General features: G+C 46.4%; 1 protein-coding gene across 1 annotated transcript in view; it reads right to left on the bottom strand.

The window, feature by feature from the left end:
* Positions 1 to 1,346: 1,346 nt before the first annotated feature.
* The window catches only part of NCKAP1L (NCK associated protein 1 like), a 640,546-nt gene continuing 616,367 nt past the window's right edge, over positions 1,347 to 25,525 (bottom strand). Inside the window, exons 28-30 of the mRNA XM_048487583.1 lie at positions 23,377 to 23,486; positions 14,128 to 14,217; positions 1,347 to 2,893 (exon numbers count right to left, since the gene is read on the bottom strand). Of these exons, the coding sequence (XP_048343540.1) occupies positions 2,768 to 2,893; positions 14,128 to 14,217; positions 23,377 to 23,486 (326 nt within the window). The 3' untranslated portion in view covers positions 1,347 to 2,767. The remainder of the gene's footprint in view (positions 2,894 to 14,127; positions 14,218 to 23,376; positions 23,487 to 25,525) is intronic.

Genomic DNA, 25,525 nt, shown 5'->3' with positions numbered 1-25,525 from the left:
CCACCAACCCACCAGCACGGCCATCTCAGAATTTTTAGAGTTTTTCCCCCAACCCTTTTTTTGGGGATGCATTTTTCCCATGCATTTTTCCTTCACATTTATATACTGACTATCATGTAGGCTACTTTGAGGAAATTCCTGGAGGTTTTAGAGAGGTGCTTTGGGCAGGCATAATTTGAAAAAGGAAGGGAAGTCAGCGGGGATGTGATACAAGTAGGTTCTGCCCTCGGAAACTGCTATTTCCTCCAAGGGAACCGTTCCCTGTCATCTGGACTCAGCTGTAATTCCTGGGGAACTCCAACCCCCCCTCCCCCGGAGGTTGGCAACCTAATTACCGTGTTTTCTCCACCAATTGTCTTCTTGCTAAGATGAAACCACCAACTAGGGAGCAAGTGGTAAACATTTCAGTGTGACTATATTGGGAACATACGAAATTGGGAACCCTTGTGAGTATTTTTAATCACTCCCTCTTTTTTGATTTGTGACTTTCTTTTTGCATTTAGGGTATTGCTTTTTATGTCATTTAATAAGTTTTAATTTAAAAACATTATTCTAAAGGAAAAAGATAAAACTTCCAAGTGCTGAAGGCTCTTTACAGGGAAAGTTATCCTTTGCCATTGGTCTGTACCTCTCCTCATATGACAATATATCCTTCCTGGAAAGGAAGAGACCAGAACTGAACAGAGGGCCTTTCCCCACTCTCGTCGTTCCCCTCTATGCCTCGCGCTGCTCTCAGCGCGCAGCATCCCAGGCGCATGCCCGGCCGTCCCCATCAAAAGGCGCCGTTAAGAAGAGCGCCTGGGATGCTGCGCACTGAGGGGCGCGACAGCAGCAGCTTCAGGGCGGCTGAGCTGTCGCCGCCCCTCTCAGTGGGGAGTGCCGAGGGACCCCATGCTACTCTCCTCGAGTAGCGCGGGGCTTAAGGTAAGTGGGGAAAGGCCCAGAGGCTTCCAAAGGATGTTTGTGGTTTCATTTTCTGTCTTGGAGGCTGAACTAGTTCTTACCCATACAGCCAAAGAAGGAATAAAATTGGGCAGGATGCCAGGTTTCTGCTCAGATGCTGGTGCCCTCTTGCTTGCTCCAAATGCTCCAAATGAAGTTCAATGTACACAATGCTGGGAATTCCAGGACCAGCAGTGGGGAAAGCACTGTTTGAAGAACCTTGGAGTGCAGAGTCAAAGCAAACAGGGAGATACTACCCTGGTTTTGAGGGGTGGGTGGGTTTGGGGTTACACAAGCAAGTCTGTGCACATGTACAAATATCCTCCACTCCCTACAGTCACCCAGAGGGATTCATTACATGCATGGACGTATAAAGTAGAGCTTCGATCTCACTGAAGACAAAATAAAGGAGATAATGCTTTTTATTAAATCAAATGCCCTGTTCACAGAATTACTTGAAGTGCCTTTTCAAACACAGGACGTTTTTTTCAAGTCTACATCAAAAATACGAAAAACAAACAGGTGAGCAGGTCTGTGGTACACACACCTGTGAAAAGCCAAAAAGAACCAGAGAAAGCATGCTCGCGTACCGCAAGTGACGTGGCACAAACATTACACAGTGCAAATTGTGAAGGGGAAAGGAGTACTAAAACATTGTAACAAGGTTCAGGATGATTCGCTCAGTTTGCCTCTTCATCAGCTCTGTGTGTGTGTGTGTATATATGCTTGTATATAAAATAAATGTATCCCGAATAATATTTCAATATTGTGGGAAGGAACTGAAACCCAATCTGGCCACAGGAGAATAGCCTCAAGAGGATGAAGTCCTGCAGGCCGGTTTCATCCTCAAATGGGTAAATTGGCATTTAAACTCTGCCATTGAGGTCACCAGAAAGAACAATTCCATCCACTTTTTATTTGACCAAATGGCCTGTTTGTAAATGACTCAAAGCAAAGCTCATTTTCAGATGACAAAGAATATTTCTTCTTGCCTATTGATAGGCATTCTGGCTGATGTTAATCCAGCAGCGTTTAGGGCTCTTTAAGGACAGTGGGGAAGAAAAGTGATTGTTTGTGTGTGGGCAGGGCGGACTTTGTTAGTTCAGTTTTGCTATAGCCTATTTTTGCTCAAAGGAACCAGTTTATGCTTACAAGCACGCAAGTGCATGAACACAGCGTTTATTACCGTTAGATTTACAGAGCTTGGTGTTTGTGAGGTCATTTTTAAAAATAACTGTGACAAATGCAAGCACTGAGAGAATGAGAGTGGATAGGATTGTGGGCTATACTAATTACAGTTTTATTATTGGTTTAGTGCTTCTGTGGTTCAGTACTGCCCTGTTAAAAAACGATAGATCCTTGCTGTAAGGGGCATACTGCCCAAAAACAGAGGAAAGATGGATGTAAGGGTAGCAAGGGAAGAGTATAGATAAACACAGCCACATATATTTTGCCTTGATTTCTGATATGGTGGAGACTAAGGGTTAAGCCACAATGGAGTTTGGATGGCAAACTTTCCAAAGAGATTACAGAAAAGCAGCTTCATGGAAGAATTTACTGATCAGGGAAAAGACCCTGGGAACAAGGCATTTAAGGCACAAAGTTGCCCGGAAGCTCCAGAGAAATGTTGTTTGGAAGCCAAGGAGGAGGCAAAAAACCCCCAAAAACCCCTGTATGGAAGCGGAGTGAGAAAAAAAGGGAACCCTGTCGCAACTACCTGTCACCCTACTGATCCCCCTGCAAAGGGTGGAGGGAAGTTCTGCATTTGTGCTCTGGGCAAATAAGCCAACCCTTGCCTTTGGGCTTTAGATGTGAAGAGCGGTACTCAGTGTGTGGGAAGACGGCTCAAGACAGAAGCCCGAGAGACTTCGCGGTAAGCATTACGCAGCAACACATAAGGGAAGCAGGTCTCCAGCATGTCGGTGGTCAGGAAGGATGACTCATCCACGAGCTAAGAAAGAAAGAGACACAGGAGAGGGTGTTAAACAGGGGCTTGGAGCAGGGGTCCCCAAACTACAGCCCGGGGGCCAAATGTGGCCCCCTGAAGGCATTTATCCGGCCCGCCAGGCATGGCAGCGATGGCTCCATTCATGTGCAGTGGGGGCTCGAGGGAGAGGAGGAACCGGCCCCAACGGCCGTTGATTGCAGTTACATGATGTCACCCCCAAATCTCCATGAATTTTCTGACCCAGAGTTGGAAACCTTACACGTGGCAACTCCTGCTCCGCCCTTCCCTCTCGGCTACTCCATGTGTTGCTCTCAGGCTTTCTGTTCCGCCACTTCCCATTTGGCATCAAAGAAGCCAGGCTGGCGAATCGCCTCGCTGGCTGCTAGGGAGAGAAAGAACACAGGAAAATACCTGATCATGAGATAGATGGAATGCTTAATTGGGAAAGTGATGCTTTTTTTTTTTTTTTACAGGAAGGTAATTCCACAGCCTCCCCAACAATATTTGGAGCCCACCCTGTACTTGACATACTTTGGTCACTGTTCTAAAAATAGACCATGACAGAAAGGCTGAAAGGTGAAATCAAACATTTTACAATCATTTGTGCATAGGGATTTGTTCATAGTTTTTTTTAGTCCGGCCCTCCAACAGTCTGAGGGACAGTGAACTGGCCCCCTGTTTAAAAAGTTTGGGGACCCCTGGCTTGGAGGAAGGGTGTGTCTGACCCGTAACCGGCATTGTCAGCAGGCTTGTCTGTTGGAACTGGCGCTGTGATACGATGAGAATATCCAGATTCTGCGCCTATGTGAATTCCGCACCCTTTCTGGGGAAATATCTTTCTGAGAGATGAAAACTGTTTCAGAGAGGATGGCCGCGTATGTACATGGTTGCCTCTGGTAAACAGGCTTTGCAGGTTTTTGGACTGTTGTACAAACCTGCAGAGCCTGTTAGCGGGGGGGGGGGGGGGGAAATGTATGAATACTAGGATTGGGAATTCCAAGTAGGGAAGTTCCTGGAGACTTGAGGACAGGGCCTGTGGACTGTGGTTTTGGGGTGGGGAGGGACTTCAGCAGCACATTATGCCCTTCAAAGTTCTCCATGGAAACTGACCTCTGTCATCAGGAGATCAGCTGCAATTCTGGATGATCCCCAAGCCCTGTTTGGAGGTTGGCAACCACAGTGTGTATACATAAATGAAAGTGAAACTTATCTCAAACCAGGGAACCCCCCATGGCTCAGATCCAAGCGAGCATTTCCATGGACAGACAACTTGTTCACATACCCCAGGTCCAGTGGTGGGATCCAAAAATTTTAGTAACAGGTCCCCATGGTGGTGGGATTCAAACAGTGGCGTAGCGCCAATGGGGCTGGGTGGGGCACGACGGGGGCGTTGCCGGGCATTCCGGGGGCGGGGCATTAATGATTTCTCTGTTACTGTAAAAAACTCTTACTGTAAAAAAAAAAAGTTCCTAATTTCCAGCTGGTATCTTTCTGTCCATAATTTAAACTCATTATAGCAAGTCCTAGCGTCTGCTGCCAACAGAAACAACTACTTCTCCTCTAATTGACTGCCTGTCAAATACTTAATACTTTCAAATACTTAATTTTGTTTCTAGAAATCAAAAGAAGGATACTTTCCTTAAACAAGGAATTTTACCATATTACTAAAACATGTTTTTAAAATAGCCCAACAGGGAGAATTATCCCGTTTTCTACCTTTGCTAACCAGCCACATAGGAAACAACAGGACTTTATGATTTTTGGACCTAATGGAATTTCTAACGGAAAAGCAGACTCAATTAGTAACCCCCTCTCGGCACACACAAATAATTATTAACCCCCTCTCGGGAACTGGTGAGAACCTGCTGGATCCCACCTCTGCCCAGGTCACTGCCATCCAAAACGCTACTTGAAATGCTGCTCCTGTTCCAAGCAACATTTTTTTTTTTGGGGGGGGGGGGGGGATTTGAGGCTGAAGTGAGAGGGAGAGGATAAGAAAGTCACACTGTAGGGGCAGGAGTTTTTCTGTCTGCAGAAATACTGCTATCGTATGTTCTGTAGTCTCTCGGATTGTAAAATCTGTTGCAGTTTCTGAGATAATTCCAAAATGACAAAACAACATCAACCACACACATACACGCACGCATGTACATAAACACACACTCTGGCAACAGCTAGGGCTGTGGAGAGTGTACAGCGTAATACCCCACCAAGAGACAGAAAATACCTTGGGAAGACCACATTGTTCAGAATCCCTTGTTTTTGGGATTGTTGGGATGGGCCAGCAATACACCAAACCTTGGAGTATGAGTCCTCATACCGCCGTCTTAGTAACTGCCACCAGCCCCTTTTCATTACTGAAACAGTCAGAAGCCAAGGTGCAAGCTTCCATCCTTCCTGAGATTAAAATCAAGAAAGGCACCCCTGCAAGGTAGACCATTTGCAGTGTGAGTTTCACTAAACAATTAACCTGGTAGACATAGCCACATAGGCCTAGGTGCTGGAATTAGATTGAAGCCACATCTAGACAAAACACCACAAGATGTAACTAAAGTGAATTATTAAAATTGTGCAAGAATATTACAAAATCCAAGGGTCCAAAAGATCAGTGAGCCATAAATAAGGCACCAAGAGCACATACAACTAGACTTAAAATACTAAACTTTATGGCCAAGGGTCTGAGCTGACCTGAGCGCCTTTGACCAATCAGATCAATGGAGGTGTCAATTAGTCACATAACCCTATTCCTTGCCATGTGATGGGGGTGTGTGTCAGATGGAGGGATGGGGACTTAAGGAGCAACAGCGGCATAGTGGTTAAGAGCAGGTACATTGTAATCCGGAGGAACCAGATTTGATTCCCCACTCTGCCTCTTGAGCTGTGGAGGTTTATCTGGGGAATTCAGATTCGCCTGTGCACTCCAGCGCATGCCAGCTGGGTGACCTTGGGCTAGTCACAGCTTTTCGGAGCTCTCTCAGCCCCACCCACCTCACAGGGTGTTTGCGGTGAGAGGGGAAGGGAAACGAGATTGTAAGCCCATTTGAGTCTCCTACAGGATTGAAACGGGGGATATAAATCCAAACTCTTCTTCTTCTCTTCTTATTGGCTATTAAGCCCACTCAGTTCTCACAGGTATCAATGCTCATGATCTCTTCCCTGCTAACTGAATGGAATGTGGCTGCACCGTTCTCGGCCTTGGAAACTAGTTCAGACAGAAACTGCCTCCTCTCTGCACCTGGGTTCTTATCTCAGTTGCAGAAGGTCACTATTTTCTGACTCTCAAGCAGCAGAAAGTTATTTTCCAACTTAAGCTTTTTCTCTTGTAGGCCTGAAGCCGGAACCAATGTGTAAGAGAACAAGAAACGGCATTAAGGGACTCAAGTTTCTTGACATTCATAAATGCAATTTGCTGGTACTTTGACTCAAGAACGGTTGAGTGGGTAGCACACAATAGATTTCCTGGCCACATTTGTTCCTGGTCTGCCTCAGTTATCAGCAGGAGCTGTGCAAAGCAGTTGCCTCCTCCTATCACGGGACCAGCCTCTTTCCATTAACAGCAGCTAGTACTCAAAAGGTGTGTGCATGTGGAGGTCATACCACAAAACGGTAGCTACAAAACTACTGTACCCCTTTGATTGGGGCAAGCAAATGTGCGCCATGCTGGCTCGCTGGCATGCTCCGGGATGGAACATTTGCATTTAAATTGCTTTGCTACACAAGCTGTTCGCCCAGCGAATATCAATCCCGCACAGGGAAATCCAGGCCCTCCCCAGCTCAGCCGTCTCCTCCCATCAGCAGAAGAATCAATAACCATCTCCTGTTGCCAAGGGTGCTCTTAATGGAGATGTATCGCCAGCGCCGTTTCTGTCCCTGACGTGTACGGTCTTCACGGCTGCATTTCCCATTGGGCAGAACGTCCAAGCCAAAAGGCAAGTGGCGAATGATCTTGGAGCTGTTTGGGCAACCACGGGGACCCCAATAGAGTGGGTCTGGATTGTTAGTGACTCACGTTTCCTTTCACAGCTGGGTTCCCAGAAAGGGACCAACCCAGGAATGGTCCATCTGCCACAAAACTGTCTTCGTGAAATTAGCATGGGGCTCATCCCCGTGTTCTCCACACACCAAGGTTCTTGAGCACCTTCCACCTACCCTACATTTCCCTCAGTCGTGAAGTTTGACTCACTGACTTGAGCTATGTGAAGTTTTCTAGAGTTGCCATCCTCCATGGATGACAACTGATTTCCAGGCAACACAGGTGAGTTCACCTGGAGAAAATGGCTGCTTTGGAAAGTAGACTGCATGTCATTATATACCCCATTGAAGTCCCTCTCTTCCCTAAACCTTGTGCTCCTCAGGCTCCACTGCCCAAAATCTCCAGGTATTTCCAAAGCCAGAGCTGGTAACCCTTATCTCTACTAGAGTGTTGATGAGCTGGCATGGTACAGTGCTGAAACAAGATATAGCACACCTGGGTTCAAGGCCTCAGTGTGCCATGAAGCTCAATGGGTGACTTTGGGCCAATGAGTCTGACCTTTCCCATAAACTTCTGGAGATGAAATGGTGGTGGTGGGGAGCTATATGGCACCCAGAGCTTGTTGGAGGGAGGGTGGAAGCAAAATACAGAGACAGTGTTTCCAGTGTCTTGAATATTCAACCCCAATCTTTAACCCTTATCACAGTGTCCCTTTTTTGCAGCCATCTTAACTCGTCCCCTCAGCAGAATCTGACTTCCCTTGTCCAGTATGGTACTTATGACATGCCTGCTCATTCACTTCCTACCTAGCACTGGTTTCCTAGGGGCCCTGGTGTTAGGTGCGCAAACAAATGAGCAACCATTTTGGTACCTACAAAGTGGCGCTTCTTAGTCTTAGTGAGTTTTGGATTTATACCCCACCTTTCTCTTCTGTAAGGAGACTCAAGGTGGCTGACAAGCTCCTTTCCCTTCCTCTCCCCACAACAGATACCTTGTGAAGTAGGTGGGGCTGAGAGAGTTCCAAAGGACTGTGACTGGCCCAAGGTCACCCAGCAGGAATGTCAGAGTGTGGAAACACATCTGGTTCACCCGATAAGCCTCTGCCACTCAGGTGGAGGAATCATACCCAGTTCTCCAGATTAGAATCCACTGACTACACCATGCTGGCTCTCATTTAGTTAGTCCACCACATCATTTGTTTGGTATTCTCAAGCAGCATTTTTTTTTAATTTGTAATTTTAAATGTGCAAAAAAGGAAAAGAAAATTAATACAAGCTGCCTCAAGTTGGGGAGGGGATTATAAATATTTCAACCAGAATGAGAAAATACAGGGTGTGTGTTTGTATATAGCCCTGGCCAGTTGGCCCAGGGTAGTCTGATCTTATCAGATCTCAGAAGCTAAGCAGCGTTGGCCCTGGTTAATATTTAGAGGGGAGACCTCCAAGGATACAAGAGCGGTTCGGTTCTATGCAGAGGAAGGCAATGGCAAACCCCCTCTGTTTGTCTCTTGCCTTGAAAACTCTACTGGGCTGCTGTAAGTCAGTTGCGACTTCATGGCACTTCACACACACGTTTGTATATTGTGCATATGAGTGTGTGTATCGTGTAAGTGTAGCAGTTTGACTTTTGGACTACTATGTAGGGGACCTTGTTTTTTTTCAAGCTCAACCCAGCCACGTTCCATGAAGTGGCCTTCCAAACCCACTTATCCGCCACTAGTCACTTGTACAAATCAGGGGAGGAGTCTTGGGACTTCGGCCCAGCATCTGTCAACCTCAAGTCTGAACTTGGGAGGATGGTTTGTTGTACCCTTGGACCGGCGTGGAGTTCATGACTGGAGAGAGGCTGTGTGGTTCTTGGGACTCTAATGTGTTGCATAGCTGGCTCTTCCAGACCCTCCATATCAGACTCAAGGAGATGAATGGGGAAACGAGGTATAGAATCTGTAGGCTTGTCATTTACTACTCTCAGGATTGGTTCGTTTAATTCCCTTAGTTCCTGGACCCAGGACTTCCCATTACCACTTAGATCCTGTTCCTTTTGAAGAGCGTTGGTTATTCTATAATCGATGTCTATGTCATTAACCTACAGTTCTGTCATGGAGGGTGAAAGTTTTGACTCCTCCTCTAAATCGATTAGGTCATAATTATTTCTTGCCGATTCAGCCAACACCTGGTGGCACTCTTCATTATTTTTACTGGCATCCTTAATAGGATCATTTGTATGACCCTCTGCAAGATATGATCGTTCTTTATTTGAACTACTAATTTGTAAAATCAATTCCTCAGCCGGCAGCTGGAGATGTTTAGTCTGGACCAAGGAAGACTCAAAGAGACCAAGGTTCAAGTCCCCACTCTGTATCTGGTCATGCATCCTCCTTGAGAACTGCATAATTAGCCTTTTGTTTTGTTCTCATTGAGGACTTTGCGAGAAGCATGAGTGTAGCAAGCAGAGCACAGTCCCTTATTACAACAGCTGTGTTTCTTAGTATTTTTCAGTTTGTAAGTATAAATATTTTGCCATTGGAACAGGGTTTGCCTGATGGACTTTTCTATTTATCTATTCATTTGTTTTTGTATTTTTTTTACAGAATAAGCCTTGAAGTCTATTTACGAGGTCGGCATTGAATCTAGAGTACCGACTAGCTTATTATTGTATAAATAGCTGATTGGTGACATGCTTGCATACTTAATGCTTTGTCATTTGAAATGTAATAGAAACGTAAAAGAATTATATAGCGCAATAAGTTCTTTTTTTGCATTCCAGATGGATTTTACACAAGCTCGGCCTAGCCTACCTCATAGGGTTGTTGTGATGATAAAACAGAGGACAAGAAAATGATGTACCATATATCTATCTATATATAAATCTAAACGTGTGTTTGTCCCTGATGGTCTCCCTCAGAAGCTGCTGGACAGATCACCCCCAAATTGTCACATGACATCCCTCCCTGTTGCGGGCAGGTAATTGGACCTTCAAATCGCCGAAAGTCCATACCTGAGCCAGGTAAAACGTCTTTTTCCTGGCGCACCAGGCCATGAAGCTGGCTGTGTTCACCTGTCACCCTTAGAATGTTCGTGCAGCATGTCTGTGGCCTGAGGGCTTGGTCTGCCCTTAGAATGTTCGCGCAGATGGCCAGAGATGAGCAGTGAAAACAGTAAATAGGTAATACTGTTAGGTAATACGAGTGGAAGTGAAACACATACACACTTTGCCATGTGAGACGTCAGGTGGGGTTCCCCCCCTCACACGCTGCTAACTTTCACTCTTTGTGCCTCATCCACTGCTACCACACAACACACATACACATCCAGCTCATCCTCACACACGTCACTCTGCCCTCCCTCACATCCAACCACCACTTACCCACTTCCTCACCCATATTCGCCACAGCTCTCTTTTACTAAAAGCGAGCTGGAGTTTGCCTTTTTCTTCTAAGAAAATCCGCGGGGTGGGGGCAAACCAACACTACCGGCTCTGCTTCTTTTGCACGTGGCCCTTTAAGAACCCAGGGAGCTGGCCTCGATCTGTGCGCCTCACCACCCTGCCTCTGCTGCCTGACTGGGATAGCCTCCTTGCCCCAGTTCTGCCTTACCCAAGCCAGGACTGTGCGTGTCAACCAGCCTCATGGACAGTGGGATTCGCATTCTGGGCAGTTCCGTTGTGGAATGGAAAGGTTATACTAACAGAACAAGACAGCACCATATAACGATGTGCATTGAAAAGGGAAAGAGGGATTCCATTTGACCACCCCAAAAGGCTATGCTGCGGATCATTGGACCTGCATGGACATCTTTGTGGGTTGCGGCTGTGATGAGAAGGACAATTGCCACAGCAACGCGTGGCTGGGCCCGCTAGTACTAGTATACTCTTATACTCAAGTATATACAGTAAGCCTCTTCGGGTGTCCAGTGGGGAGAAAAGTAGGGTATAAATGAAGTAAATAAACAAACAGATTAAAAAATGTTTGGTGGATTCTAGGAGTAAAAGGAAACGATGGCTAAGAAGTTCCATGCAATATGGCCATATATGCTTACAAAAAAGCGATTGGAGCCAGATGGGCAAGTTAGCTAGGTAAGAAGCAGGAGAGATGCATTTGGAATTGGAGGGTATTTAGGGAATGGGCAGAAATTCAAAGTGGGGGGATATGCTTAAGAGCTTCAATTTATGTCCCCTCCCAAAACATGTTATGTCAATGTTTTAATAAACTAGTGGTGTGTGATATGTGAGAGTGGGTGGTCCCAAAATATTCAGTGCTTCCCAAAACTTTGGATTCTAGATACAAACGAAAGGGTGTCCTTGCCAGCCTCCCAGATCACTGGCCAGTAGCTTCAATCCGCAGTCTCATCACAGAGTTGTTCTTTTACAAATGTCTTGGACGGCAGCCCAAAGGACTGTCTGATTTTTCTACTGCAGCATTTATCAACTCTGATGATTCCCCGCAGCCCGGCAAAATAGATTTGGCAGAGGGGGAAAAAAAAAGTAAATATGGATCTTCATGACTCTCCAGGATAAAGTCAGACTATAGAAGACAATCCTTCAGCTTTGGGTCAGCTCCAGCTTTTTTACTGAAACGTCAGGCATACCAGCATGTTCCAGGAAAGCCTGTTGTGTTTTAAGATGCAAAAGTGGGTGCAGTGGGGCGGGGGGAAATCTGTACATCAGTGGGGCAGCATATCTGAATGAAACAACTCTTGGGTCCGCTGCTTTGTTGCCATTTTGGTCTTTTGCTCTATCTTTGGCGCGTCCCTCTTTTTCAGTCTGATTTAATATGCCATATCTGTTTACTGGTCACCTTTTACTCATTTAAAAAAATTAATAATATTTTTAAAGGTGCATCTAGGAAAATTCTTGATAAGCCCGCAGCAGTGGCAGAACCTTTTGGTTCAGCTTGCAAAGCTCTGCTTAAGTCTGCAGAGTGGAAGGTACAACAGCTCCGTTACTTTAAAAACATATGCTGTGCGCAAGCAACACTATATAAATGTTAGTAGCAGTCCACACATTTTCCAATCTTTGGAAACTGGGGTGAAGCCATATCACTGTTAGACTGATATCTGCAGGCAGAAAATCCATAGGTGTGGTTCAAGGAGCAGCAGTGGCGTAGTGGTTAACAGCAGGTGTACTCTAATCTGGAAGAACCAGGTTTGATTCCCCACTCTGCTGCTTGAGCTGTGGAGGCTTATCTGGGGAATTCAGATTAGCCTGTGCACTCCAACACACACTTAGTTGGGTGATCTTGGGTTAGTCACAATTCTTTGGAGCTCTCTCAGCCCCACCTACCTCACAAGGTCTTTGTTGTGTGGGAGAGGAGGGGAAGGGAAAGGAGATTGTAAGCCCCTTTGACTCTCCTTGCAGGAGAGAAACAGGGGGATATAAATCCAACTCTTCTTCTTTAAAGAAAAAACTCGGATGTCAGGGCAATCTGGCTCCGACATCTGTCACCCCATTGATCGCCAGGGTTGATTTGGCTAAAGAAAAAACTCTTTGGCTCATTCTTCCTTACAGCATGTAATGATTTGGTCTCTTTTGTCCCATGTTACAGACAGAGAAAGAGAGGAGGAGGAGTAGCAATCTGCAGTCTATGGAAAACTGACTGCCAAACTGAAATTAGACCCAGTTCTTGTTCATCTCAACAGCACACACAGAGAGATGTACATGCACATATACTGACACTTCATTCAGTGTCTGGGGGAAAACATTTGAAGAAACACCATGAAGTTCACACACAGTTCATCACGTACAACTACTGCATCACATGCAATCACACACACACTCACACACACACATATATATATATTGCAGAAATTGCAGAAATTAAAATATGAGCCACTTTTTTATATAGCAAGCAGCTGAGTTGCCACATATAATCTTATCGAAGCAATTTCATTCTACCACTTTCTTTGGCCTGTGCAACCTCTGGTGGGCCCATGGCAGCAAAACTGTTGAGAATTACAAGTGTGTGTCATGACCAGTCATGAAAGTGTTAACCATCTGTATGCAAACAAGATGATGAAGGCATATTCTAATGAGCTGGTCTGTTGATTAGTCATTGTCTAGTATAGCTACCAATGATTATATGCCGATAAGTGCATTTGCCCAAGGGTATAAAGTTGCCTTAATTTCTTTGTTCTGTGCTGTTCAGCTCAGATTAGTATAACAGTGTAGTCAGTGTAGCATAGTTTATTGGGAGGGGGGGTTCCATGTTTACCCTCTCATTCAGCTGGTAAACTTATTAAATTAAAAACCCACTGGTATTTGGGTCACTTTTGGCCTATGTTATTCTCTGCATCAACAAAAACGCAGATGCGTGATCATTTCGTGAAACTATCTACCTGCGGACCATGATCATTCCAACATGGAGAACTGTCAGAACCTGGAATTACTGAGGGTGGTAGTTCTAAACCTGAAGCATCAGAGATATCTGGTAGGGACCCAACATGTGTGCAACCACCAAACTCTGGCCTCAGGATGTAACTGCAAGGCAATCAGATGAGGAAACTTCTTTCCCGCAAGAGAATAAAGGTGATGCTTTATGGTAAGAATGGCTCAAGCGAGTGCAACCTCATCAGAACTCATCGGAACTAACCAGGATTGGCCCTGGGTTGAACTTGGATGGGAGATGACCAAAGAATTTCAGGGCCGCTATGCAGAGGAAGGCAACAGCAAATCACCTCAGTTAATCTCTTGACTTGAAAACCCTACTGAGTTACCATAAGTCATCTGTGATTTGACAGTACTACACAAACACACACACACACACACGCACACAAGATCTGAACCCTTTTCCATGAGCACAGTTTTGGTGCTGAAATCACATGTAAGAGGAGACTGTGCCACCTGCAATCTTCCCAGCATAGTCTCCATTTGTGGTGAATACAGGCATATTTTTCCAGCTGCCATCAGCCAATCCAGATTTGTTGTGAGTATGCATTTGTGCATACTAAAGCTGGGAAATATGTACGTTGCCTTGTTCACACACAAAATGACCAGCTTGCCTATCAGCAGGGTGGCGGGAAACACCATCTCCCGTATACGTGGTCTGAGCACTCAAAAATTGTCATAATCTAAAATGGCTTTTGCTGGTTGGCCTGAGCAAATGTCAGGACTCTACCCCTGTATTCAGATCCACCTCAGCTCAAATTTGACATGAACGACAAAGTGCTTTTTCTGTGGGAAGCATTCCAATGGGGTGAAGTGACCCTGGTTTTTAAGTGCTTTGGAGGTGAAATGCCTGCCCAAGATATTTCTCCAGGAGGTCACTCACCAAATGCATGAGCAGCGAGATGGACTCCTTGTTCTTTGTTTTCATCTTGTCAACATCTTGCCCCAGCTGCAAGAGGCTCACGGAGGCTAGCTGTAGGCAGAGAGAGAGAGAGAGAGAGAGAGAGAGAGAGAGAGAGAGAGAGAGATATTTCAGTCCATTTACTTGTGACTGACAACTGCCTGAGCATAAAATTTTGATCGATTAATTTTTGTCATTAAAATCAGGACTCAGGTTGCCGATAGAAAAAGCACCTAAGTTCCACTGGATTCAGAAAGTCACCATTTTTGCAGAACTGGCCCTTAAGGAGTGAAACTGTGTTTTAAGGAAAGAAGTACAGAGCCAAAAGGAAGACATCTCAGCGTGCTCCACACATGGCATATGCTGTAGCCCTCATTTAGAGACCAAACGAAAAGCAGCCACAGAAGGCTGCAGTCTTGAATGGATGGGAAACAAGGTACTTAACTCCTCAGAGCCATTTTCCCTTCCCCAAGCCCTTCTTCTCTCCATGGGGAAAAGATAAGGGTCCTTGTACCTTTTCTCCTGCAGGAAAAAATAAAACTGGGGGCTGATTTTGAAAAAAAAAATAACCCAGGAGGGAAAGATTAAGCAGCCTTCCCCTTTCTTTCCGATCTTCCATTCAAGATTTAGACTCCCAAGGCTACTTTTCATTTTTAAAAACGCTGGGGGGGAATATGTCCCATGTAATTTGGCCCTTGGCTATATCAGATCCGCAAGGATCAAGATGCTTGCAGCTCCCAGAGTTGTGGCCATGGACCAGCCTGGTACGTCTCTTCCTTCTGCCAGTGGCCCTTTCCCCACTTTCCTTAAGCCCCGCGCTACTCTCCTCAAGTAGCGCGGGGTCCAGCTGCCTTCCCCACTTCAGGGGCGGTGAGAACGCAGCCGCCCTGACGCTGCCTCTCTCCCACCCCCTCGACGCACGGAATTCCTGGCGCCTTTTGACGACCCCGCGCAGAGTGCGGGGTCGTGGGGAAGCCAGGGCGCGCGCCAGGAATTGCGCGCGCCGGGAATTGCCCGCAGCAACCCTCGGGCAAAGGTGAGTGGGGAAAGGGCCACTGTTAACTGGCCACTGTGCTTGAAATTGCTGCTCTAGAACACTAGCTGACTGCGAAAACAGAATCACAGCAGTATTCGCTCCAGTCGTTCTGGAAATCAGCATGTCAAACTTACAATCCTGAGAGGATCAGGTGCATTTGCCTGCTTCAACAAGTGTGATAGAAATAATAATAAGAATTGCTTCTTTCCTTTAAACAAAGAGCACTTAAGGGGGGAGAAGCAATTACTGAATGCTAAACAGAAACCTTTTTTCCTCTCAGAATCCTTGAAAAAGCACCTTCCCTTTTGTGTAATATGTAAATTTAATCAGATCTGTTAAAAGCTGAGGAATCTTTTAAATGATTTGCAATTAAACCAGACAGTGGGAGTGTACCTAATGCAACCCTCCAAAGCAACTAATTTTTGTTTAAAGATATTATTTGCTGCTTTTCGAGCACAACAAGGGCACTCAAAGTGGCTTTCACTTCACAGCTTGCAGCAACAATATCACCTAGGGTCGGGAAATATCAGGATATTTTGGGGGTGGAGCTGAGGAGGGTGGGGTTTGGGGGAGGGAAGGGGCTTCACTGGGTCATTGACAACACTATATGCAAAAGGGATCTGGGAGTCTTAGTAGACTATAAACTAAACATGTCACCAGTGTGATGCGGCAGCCAAAAAGGCCAATGCAATTTTGGGCTGTATCAATAGGAGTATAGTGTCAAGATCGAGGGATGTACCTCTCTATTCTGCATTGCTTAGACCTCACCTGGAATATTGTGTACAGTTCTGGGAACCACAATTCAAGAAGGATATTGACAAGCTGGAATGGGTCCAGAGAAGGGCAACAAAACTGGTAAAAGGTCTGGAATCCATGCCCTACGAGGAGAGACTTAGGGAGCTGGGGATGTTTAGAGGATCAAAGGTTAAGGGGGGACATGATAATTATATTTAAATATTTGAAGGGATGCCATGTCAAAGAGGGAGCAAGCTTTTTTTCTGCTGCAGCAGAGACTAAGACACAGAGTAATGGATTCAATGTGCAGGAAAAGAGATTCCCCCTAAACATTAGGAAGAATTTTCTGACTGTCAGGGCTGTTTGACAGTGGAATACACTTCCTCGGAGTGTAGTGGAGTCTCCTTCTTTGGAGGTTTTTAAACAGAGGCTGGATGAACATATGTCAGGAGTGCTTTGATTGTGTGTTCCTGCATGGCAGGGGGTTGGACTTGATGGCCCTTGGAGTCTCTTCCAACTCATGATTCTATGACTCTTGTAGTGCCACAAAGGCCACCTTTCAAAGTAGCCATTTTCTGCAGGGAAACTGATCTCTGTCATCTGGAGATCAGCTGCAAACGCAGAAGAACTCCAGCCACCACCTGGAGGTTGGCAACCTCAACATCATTCTTTCCATTTAGCAGCTGCTAGTGTTGTTCTGGCAGTAGGAATTCAGTGAAGAAACCCTTCTCCGTTCTTCCTTGGTGGGAGGGAAGCCAAACCGGTTGAATTCCTGCCTGCTAGGATGAAGAAGGGCGGCACAACATTCCTCTGATGGTCTCTGGCCTTGCCTGCTAAGCTCCTTCAGAGACATCCTCTGCCCTGAGCTGCAAGGAGGAACTGTTCCAACTGGTGTGATGACGGCAGGAATGTTAACTGCCACTTTCCTAACTGGCAGATCAATCACACCACAGGCCACAGGCCAGAAATAAGAAACACTTAGTGGTTCCTCTATCCATCATTCACAGCCAGCGGGATCAATTTTCCTCAGTGCCAATGACAGAGCAACAGTTTTGTGAGATACGGGAGCTGTCTGATACATCCACAAGGAGAAAACTATCCGGGAGTCGTGGGATTGTAGGCCTGGGGTTCTTTCTCCCACTTGAGCAGATGGGCACTTAAAAGTCCACACAAGACCCAGCGGCAAATTGCAGTCTCATCCAATCAGCCGGCTCAGGACTCCTGGGAGCACTGTCTGCCTCACCTGCCAATCCTCAAACATCCAAAGCAGATAATTCCATCACAGCCATGCATTCTTTGTTTGTTTGCCAAATAGAGCCAGATCTTTAGTCGTTCTCTGTTCCCGTTTAGAAGGGAGTGGATGTTTTAGAATGGGCTGTGATAAAACCCCGGCTTCTAAGGGTCAGCTTCTTCTCTGCAGCAGGAAGCAGGACAGGAGTCTGATCCACTTCCATTCACCAGCAAGATTTCAAGGAACATAAGAGCAAATTCTTAGCACCCTGTGGATCTTCAGTGCCAGCTATTGGGTCCGCAGTCCCTTGATGCCAGAGCCCAGAGGTGGAGCGCTCACAGGGACATGTGCGGTCATTTGGGCGCATGCCAGCTGATCACGTGGTGGGGTGGAGAACTGCCCCCCACACCCCTCCCCTCGGCAAGGCCCCACCAGGCTGCTCCTTCACCCAGTGGACCCTCCACTGGCTGAAGGAACAGACTGACTGGACACCCCTCGGCAAGGCCCCGCCACTGGACACCCCTCGGCAAGGCCCCGCCAGGCTGCTTAAGGGGTGGCCTGTGGCAGACTCCCCCTGGCTATGGAAAGTGGGGCGAGGGGGCAGAGGAGGTGGCTGGAGCAGGTGTTGCCCCGGGCACCATTTCCCCCCAGCTTCGCCTCTGCCAGAGCCAGAATGGATCTTTACTGGAAACACTTCAAGCTTCCCCCATGATCCAACCATGGAGGGCAGGAAGGGAATAATGAATCCTACAGTAGTGGTGAAAGTAGAGGAAGAGGTGCAGCTTTTTCTGCAGCGAAAAAGAGATGACTGGCTCTAGACAGCTGTGCCCCACTTCCCTCTCCTAGTCAGGAAAGGGGGAAGAGGGGAAATGTATAGGTTTGCCAGCTTGTTTCATTCAGAAACCCAGCTTGGAGGAACATAGCCTGCAAAACTAGACAACATTTCCCTGTGGAGGTTGGAGTCATCAGCTCTCAGAACAGAGGGTGGCTTATTCAAGAGGGTGCACTTGCCTCTGAGCCCCACTCGAGAGATCCCTTATTAGAGACAGAAAAGTTATCTTTTTTTTTAAGATCAGAAAGAATAACAAGCTCAGCAAGCGTGCAGAGAAACCTCGCTTCAAGTCCATGAGGCTGTCGAGCCCCTCAGCCTGGTGGAGTATGATCTCGGGTCCTCGCACCCCAAGAAGAGCTCTCCTGAGAGTCAAGACCCCAAGGGGTGAACAAACAGAAGTTGACTGGTTGTGGTGGGCTTTCCGGGCTGTGTGGCCATGGTCTGGCAGATCTTGTTCCTAACGTTTCACCTGCATCTGTGGCTGGCATCTTCAGAGGTGTACTATATCACAATAATTACGCTGCACTTCAGGCTCTAATTCTTATTTAAGTCATGTAAACAAACCTTCTAAGATAGCACATTTCACATTTCATTAAAGAAACAAGACTACATATTTCGTGTATTAAGGAACCAAAATCCAAGTTCATACAACCCTATATATATCCAATGTAGCCTTCACCATATCAACAGTCCAATAGTCCAAAGAACTTCTTGTTTATAATCCATACATAGATGGTAGCAATTGTAATCCATTCATAATAGGTTACGTTGGCAAGAACGCATCGCACGTAAACTGCGTTTTTCGTCTCCTTCAGTACCACAACCTTATGTGTAAATATATCATGGAGGAATCCAATGGTAATATACTGTCTGTTAACAGAGCTGAAAACATCCCACAGCATCCATTCCTACTTCTCTCTGTGATACACCTCTGAAGATGCCGGCCACAGATGCAGGCGAAATGTTAGGAACAAGATCTACCAGACCACGGCCACCCAGCCCGGAAAACCCACAACAACCAGTTGAATCTGGCCGTGAAAGCCTTTGACAAAACAGAAGTTGAGTTACCTAGACTGCTGCTTGAACTAGGGTTGCCAGCCATGTGTTGGAAAATTCATGGAGCTTTCAGTGGTGGAGACTGGGGGTGGGCGGTTTGGGCAGGAATGGAGCCCAGCAGAGTATAAACAGCCATTTCCTCCAGGGGAACCGATTGTGTCATCTGGAAATCATAATTCCGGGAAATCTCCTGTCCTCACCTGGATGTTGGCAACCTTAGCCCAAACTGTCACTTTGAATTGAATAGTGGCAATGACCACTGTCCTCTGTCATTGAAGGATACTCTCTGAATCAATGTAACATTTGCAAAGACCTCCGTTTAGCAGAGCCTTTACTATGTGCTATAGCAAAATACAAATGCTGAAACATTCAGGAGGATTTGGGTCCACCTGTGCTTCAACTCAGATACTGACAGTCTTATCTATCTTATCCTCCCCCAGCTTCATGAATCCAAGTGGTGGCGGACAGTGGAAACTAAAATACTTTCCCTGGGATTTTCCTGGGAAGCCTTGCAAATGCTGCCGGCTTCTGAAATCTTCTCTCAATTAAAAAGGCGACTGCTAGATCAAGAGTTTCAAGTTCTGCAGGACAAGGCAAGAAGCAATTGCTCCCCCCTCTTTTTTAACATCAAATTTAAAATCAATCACATGGCAGATTATTTGAGTTTACTTCAGGAACCCAAGCATAGATGGATAATCACTAGGACTCGTTGTAACTCCTTCCCTTGCTCTATGCTGCAAGGAAGGTTCCAAAGAAATCGACCTGCAAGAAAGGCGGAAATGTTCCTCATTGTATCACAGCACATACAAACTATGGAACATATATTGCTTGACTGCCCCAAATCACGAGGGATCTAGGACCAGACTTTTTGCTCTTTGTCCTGTAATCTTTAATGAATACTCTGCTGTGGGGAAGATTACGTTTCTACTAAACAATTCTGCCTCCAAGATTTTAACTTTTGTAGCTAGGTTCCTTATAGAAACTTTGAAATGATTACCTGCGATGGTTCTCATGTATGGGATACTTGTTTGGACAATGTTGGCTGTTATATGGATTCTATGCCTAATAAAGGTTTATCTATCTATCTACATTCAGGAGGATACCATGCACAAAACCAAAAGGGGGGAATTGTGTGAGCACGGTGGGTACAGACATCTTTGTTTACAGGTACAAGCAATACCATATTTCCCTCCCCACATTCCTGTGTGTACTACTGATAAAGAAATTATTTTTGTTAAAAAAAATTAACGACTAGCAAAATGGAAACAAACCTATAAAATAAAAATTAAAACAAGCACACGGCCTTACGACAGTCTATACCGCATGCCTGTCCACATGCATTTGTCACTGTCTTTCCCTCAACAAAAGAACATATATTCCTCAATAAACAATCTTGCCTCACTAGCAGATAAAAATTACATTTTCTGTAAAACAGCTGAGTAGTGAAAAAAGGAAGGTTCTGGGGGAAGGAACTGTCTTGCTCTTCTAAAATATGAAAAAAGAAAATGTAAGAATGCAATCTTCCACAGTGGCTGCTCCACAAATGCAATGGCTTTGCTCAGTGGTGGGATCCAAAAATTTTAGTAACAGGTTCCCATGGTGGTGGGATTCAAACAGTGGCATAGCGCCAATGGGGCTGGGTGGGGCACGACGGGGACGTGGCCGGGCATTCCGGGGGAGGGGCATTAATCATTTCTCTGTTACTGTAAAAAACTCTTACTGTAAAAAAAAGTTCCTAATTTCCAGCTGGTCTCTTTCTGTCCATAATTTAAACTCATTATGGCAAGTCCTATCGTCTGCTGCCAACTGAAACAACTACTTCTCCTCTAATTGACGGCCTGTCGAATACTTAATACTTTCAAATACTTAATTTTGTTTCTAGAAATCAAAAGAAGGAGACTTTCCTTAAACAAGGAACTTTACCGTATTTCTAAAACATGTTTTTAAAGCAGCCCAACAGGGAGAATGATCCCGTTTTCTACCTTCGCTAACTAGCCACATAGGAAACAATGGGACTTCATGATTTTTGGACCTAATGGGATTTCTAACGGAAAAGCAGACCCAATTAGTAACCCCCTCTCGGCACCCACAAATAATTAGTAACCCCCTCTCGGGAACTGGTGAGAACCTGCTGGATCCCACCTCTGGCTTTGGTCCTGTGTGATGTACCCCAAACAGAATGGCAGAAAATGTACTTCTTGGGACCTGAAGCTCATAAAGTCCCTGCACCAGAAGGAGATCAGACAAGTCGTGTTTAGCATGTAAGGCCAGGGGACAGTTTTTTACATTTCGTAAGAGAGAGGCTGATCTTGCAGTTCAAAGATAACCTTCCATGTGATTTTAGTCAATGTAGGATCCTAAACAGACTTGCTCAGAAGTGAATCCCATTTTATTCAGAGGGGCTTACTCCCAGGAAAATGTTATTGGAACTGTGGCCTGATTTAAGTCCCAATGAACCAAATCGGATTTATTTCTGAGTATACACACAGTGCTGTTCGGCTTGTAACAAATATTGTAATAACAAAATTGGGGACGTCTGTGTGGGTTGTAACCAGCTATGTTCTTAGTTCAGGGGTCCCCAATGCGGTATCTGTGAGTGCCATGGCACCCACTGAGTGTTGTTAGGAAGTGGGTGGAGCAGAGGCGTATCTAGGAAAAATATAGTCTGGTGCAAAATCTGGGTTTTTCGTCACCCGTCCCCATATGGGCAGCCACCCTCCCGCACCACGACCAAGCAACATTTTTTTGCACCAAATCTTGAAGTCAGTTTATGGACCCGGGGGGAAGAAGATGGGGGGCGATTTTCCACCCCCCCGTGTGACTAAATGGCCGTAGCCCAGGGACTTTTGGCCCCATATGTCCCCCTGGGTGGTACATCCCTGGGGTGGAGCCAGGTAGGTTTTCTACCCAGAAAGGATTCTGATTGGCTGTGCAGATTTTTAAAAACTTTGCTTTGGCTGCAGCTGTCCCAACTGAAGTTAAACTGTAGAAATCATTTTGCAGCTGGCTCCACCTCCTACGGCAGCCATTTTGTGGTGGCCATTTTTGTTGCTTAGCCCATCATGCTGTGTCAGTATTCCAAATGTGCCTGAAGGCTCAAAAAGGTTGGGGATCCCTGCCCAGCTGCTGGGCTTGTTGCATCTCCTTCTCCCTCAGGCCAGAGCCAGCATACTGGCAGGGGCTGATGGGAATTGTAGTCCATGAACATCTGGAGAGCCACAGGTTGCAGACCCCTGGTGTAGTGGTTAAAAGCAGCTGGTCTCTAATCTGGAGAACCAGACTTGTTTCCCCACTCCTACATTCCTGTTGGATGACCTTGGGCTAAGTCATGGTTTGTTCAGAACTCTCTCAGCCCCACCTACCTCCCATGGTCTCTGTTGTGGGGAGAGGAAGGGAAAGGAGTTTGTCCCTTTTGAGTCACAGGAAAGAAAGGGGAGTATGAATTCAAATGTTTCTTTTTCTTCCCTGCTCTGTTCTGCATTCAGCTCAAGGAGATGCCAGGCCTACCTGTGGAGAGGAGATTGGAATGCTGACAGTTAGTGCTCACACCTGTTGAGGTTTTAGGGCGTTTTCCCACTTACCAGTAGCTGCGCGCTACTGTAGGCAAGTAGTGCGGGGTCCCCCGGCACTCCCCACTACAGGGGCGGCGACAACGCAGCCGCCCCGACGCTGCCGCTGTCGCGCTCCCTCAGCGCGCATCATTCCTGGCGCTCTTCCAAATGGCGCCTTTTGATGACCCCGCGCAGAGCCCGGGTGCGCGCCAGAAATGACGCGCGTTGAGAGCAGCGCGCGGCATAGGGGGGTCGTGGCAAGTGGGGAAACGCCCTTAATGTTTCACTGTGTGTTATCTTTGCTTGGTGCTTTTCCCAGACTGGCTTGGCTTGTGAATCTGTCTGAGTGGGCTGGGCCAGAGTTCTCTTGAAGTCTTTCTGTATTCTGATAATCAGTTCTTACAAGGACTCTGAATGAATCTAGCCATATTAATAAAGATCTTTCTGTTTTCTAAGAAGATTCTATTGTGTGGACTCAGTTTGTTACACTACCATGGAAAAGGAGGGCAAATCAGGTTGTGACCAGGGTGCCAGAGGAAGAAGAATGTACAGCACCATCGCAGGCAGAGTTGTTTCCTTCTAATTCCAATGAAATCAATGGGTTTAGAAGGGTGTAACTCTGTGCCTAGAGGTAAGCTGGGTTGGTCTGCAGTAGAATGGCTAGATTCAAGTCCAATAGCACCTTAGAGACCAACAAGATTTTTGGGAGATGAGCTTTCAAGACTCCAAACTTGAAAAGTTCTGTGCACTGAATATATGAGATTCTGTATAGATCAACAGTTTTTCTCACCATAAGGAATTCCTTCAAGTGGCTCTCAATGTTCTTATTATAGATGGTGAAGAGGGCAGCTGATACTTGGATGATAGCTTTAGCCAGGCAGTGGATATTGTTGTTAAAGCCTACGGAGACAGAGAGAGAGATCTATGTTAGTAGGGAACATTTCTATAGCTTGTGGTTCTGAAACCTGACCAATGAAGCAAGGGAGGAAAAAAATCCATTTGACCTGAAAAGTGGAACCCAGTGATGGGCATCTGTGATTGCCAAAGGCTACCCAGTTAAATTCCTTCCTTGACATCTTCCAGTTCAACACTGATTATAAGGATTTGTTTATTTATTTGCTTCATTTACAGCCTGCCTTCCTAGCTGATTCAGAATGGATTGCAATTAAAAATAAGACCACAGAACCAGCAAAACTGTAGCACAATCCATTAAAACAACAGAATAATACAGACAATAAAGTACAATTACAACACTAGAGAACAATACAATGACGCATTATCGTACATACATAATAAACAGTAAAATAATAGTGCAGTAAGAAACGAGTATAACTAACATTAAGAAGACTGCCTTAAGAGGTCCCTTCTCTTACTGGTATGGCTAGGTCCCTAATTCTCCCTCCCTCCCTTACAAAGCTGGCTCCTAGAAACTCATGGTCAAGAGATCTCTAGCAGATTCTCTCAATAGCAGCAGTGGCCTAGTGGTTAAGGTGTACTCTGATCTGGAGGAACAGGGTTTAATTCCCCACTCTGCCACTTGAGTTGTTGAAGCTTATCTGGGGAATTCAGATTAGCTTGTGCACTCCAACACATGCCAGCTGGTGACCTTGGGCTAGTCACAGTTCTTTGGAGCTCTCTCAGCCGCACCCACCTCACAGGTTGTTTGTTGTTAGGGGGGGAAGGGAAAGGAGTTTGTAAGCCCCTTTGAGCCTCCTTACAGGAGAGAAAGGGGGGATATAAATCCAACTCTCCTCTTCCTCCTCCTCCTCTTCTTCTTTTTCTCCTTCTTCTTCAATAATATCAAGAAATTCTTCAATTCTTCTCCTTCTTCTTCAATAATATCAAGAAATCAGAACAGCAATTCCACTAGTCTGCCACATGGAGCCCAAAGCTTTGGGCTGATCTGTCATCAATATGCTGATGACACTCAACTCATTCTGTTGATGGAGGGGGGAGCGGTTGCCGCCCCTGCGGCTCTCCAGCATTGTTTGGAGGCGGTAGCTGGTTGGTTGCAGCAGAGCAGGTTGCAACTGAACCCATCGAAGACGGAGATCCTCTGGCTAGACCGCAGGGGTGAGGTTGGGGACTTCCAGCCGCCGGTGTGGGAGGGGGTCTCATTGGCGCCAACCTCCTCCGTTCGCAGTCTGGGGGTCCACCTGGATTCGTCTCTTTCAATGGAGACCCAGGTGGCCCATACAACCCGGACTGCTTTCTTCCATCTTCGCCAGGCCCGGCGGTTGGCTCCCTTCCTCTCCCAGGCGGATCTGGCCACTGTGATCCATGCAACGGTCACCTCCAGGCTGGACTATTGTAACTCGCTGTACGCCGGCCTTCCCTTGCGTTTGATTCGGAAGTTAAAACTGGTCCAACATGCGGCAGCACGCCTGCTCACAGGAGGCGCCTTCAGAGAACACATCCAGCCTGTGTTGCGGCAGCTGCATTGGCTTCCGGTTGAATTCCGAATCATCTTCAAGGTGTGGGTTTTGACCTTTAAGGCTTTGCACGGCCTGGGACCCTCGTACCTTCGGGACCGCATCACCCCATATGTTCCAATTTGGCCTCTGCGCTCTGCAGAGGCGAACTTACTGGTGGTCCCCGGCCCCTCTATGATGCGGCTGGCCTCCACGCGGGCCAGGACCTTTACGGCACTGGCCCCGGCCTGGTGGAACACCCTTCCTCCAGCTGTCCGGGCCCTGCGGGACTTAGGTGAGTTCCGCAGGGCCTGTAAGACTGTGTTGTTCCACCGGGCCTTTGGAGTGTCCAGCTGCTGATATGGTGCCCCCTCACTGCTCTGCGCCTGGAGCAGTTACATCAGTGTCCCCTCATATTGAGGGGCCCCCCCACCCCCTCCCCCGCATGGGGGTAGGTTTTAAATTGGGGTCGGACGCCTCTTGTTATTATGTATTATGGTTTTTCGCTGCTTTTATGAGTTTTAAGTT

The sequence above is a fragment of the Sphaerodactylus townsendi genome, linkage group LG03, assembly GCF_021028975.2.
Source record: "Sphaerodactylus townsendi isolate TG3544 linkage group LG03, MPM_Stown_v2.3, whole genome shotgun sequence".
In the NCBI taxonomy this organism is placed as follows: domain Eukaryota; kingdom Metazoa; phylum Chordata; class Lepidosauria; order Squamata; family Sphaerodactylidae; genus Sphaerodactylus; species Sphaerodactylus townsendi.
The sequence above is the reverse complement of the archived record's forward strand: the minus strand, read 5'-3'. Positions and strand labels throughout refer to the sequence as shown.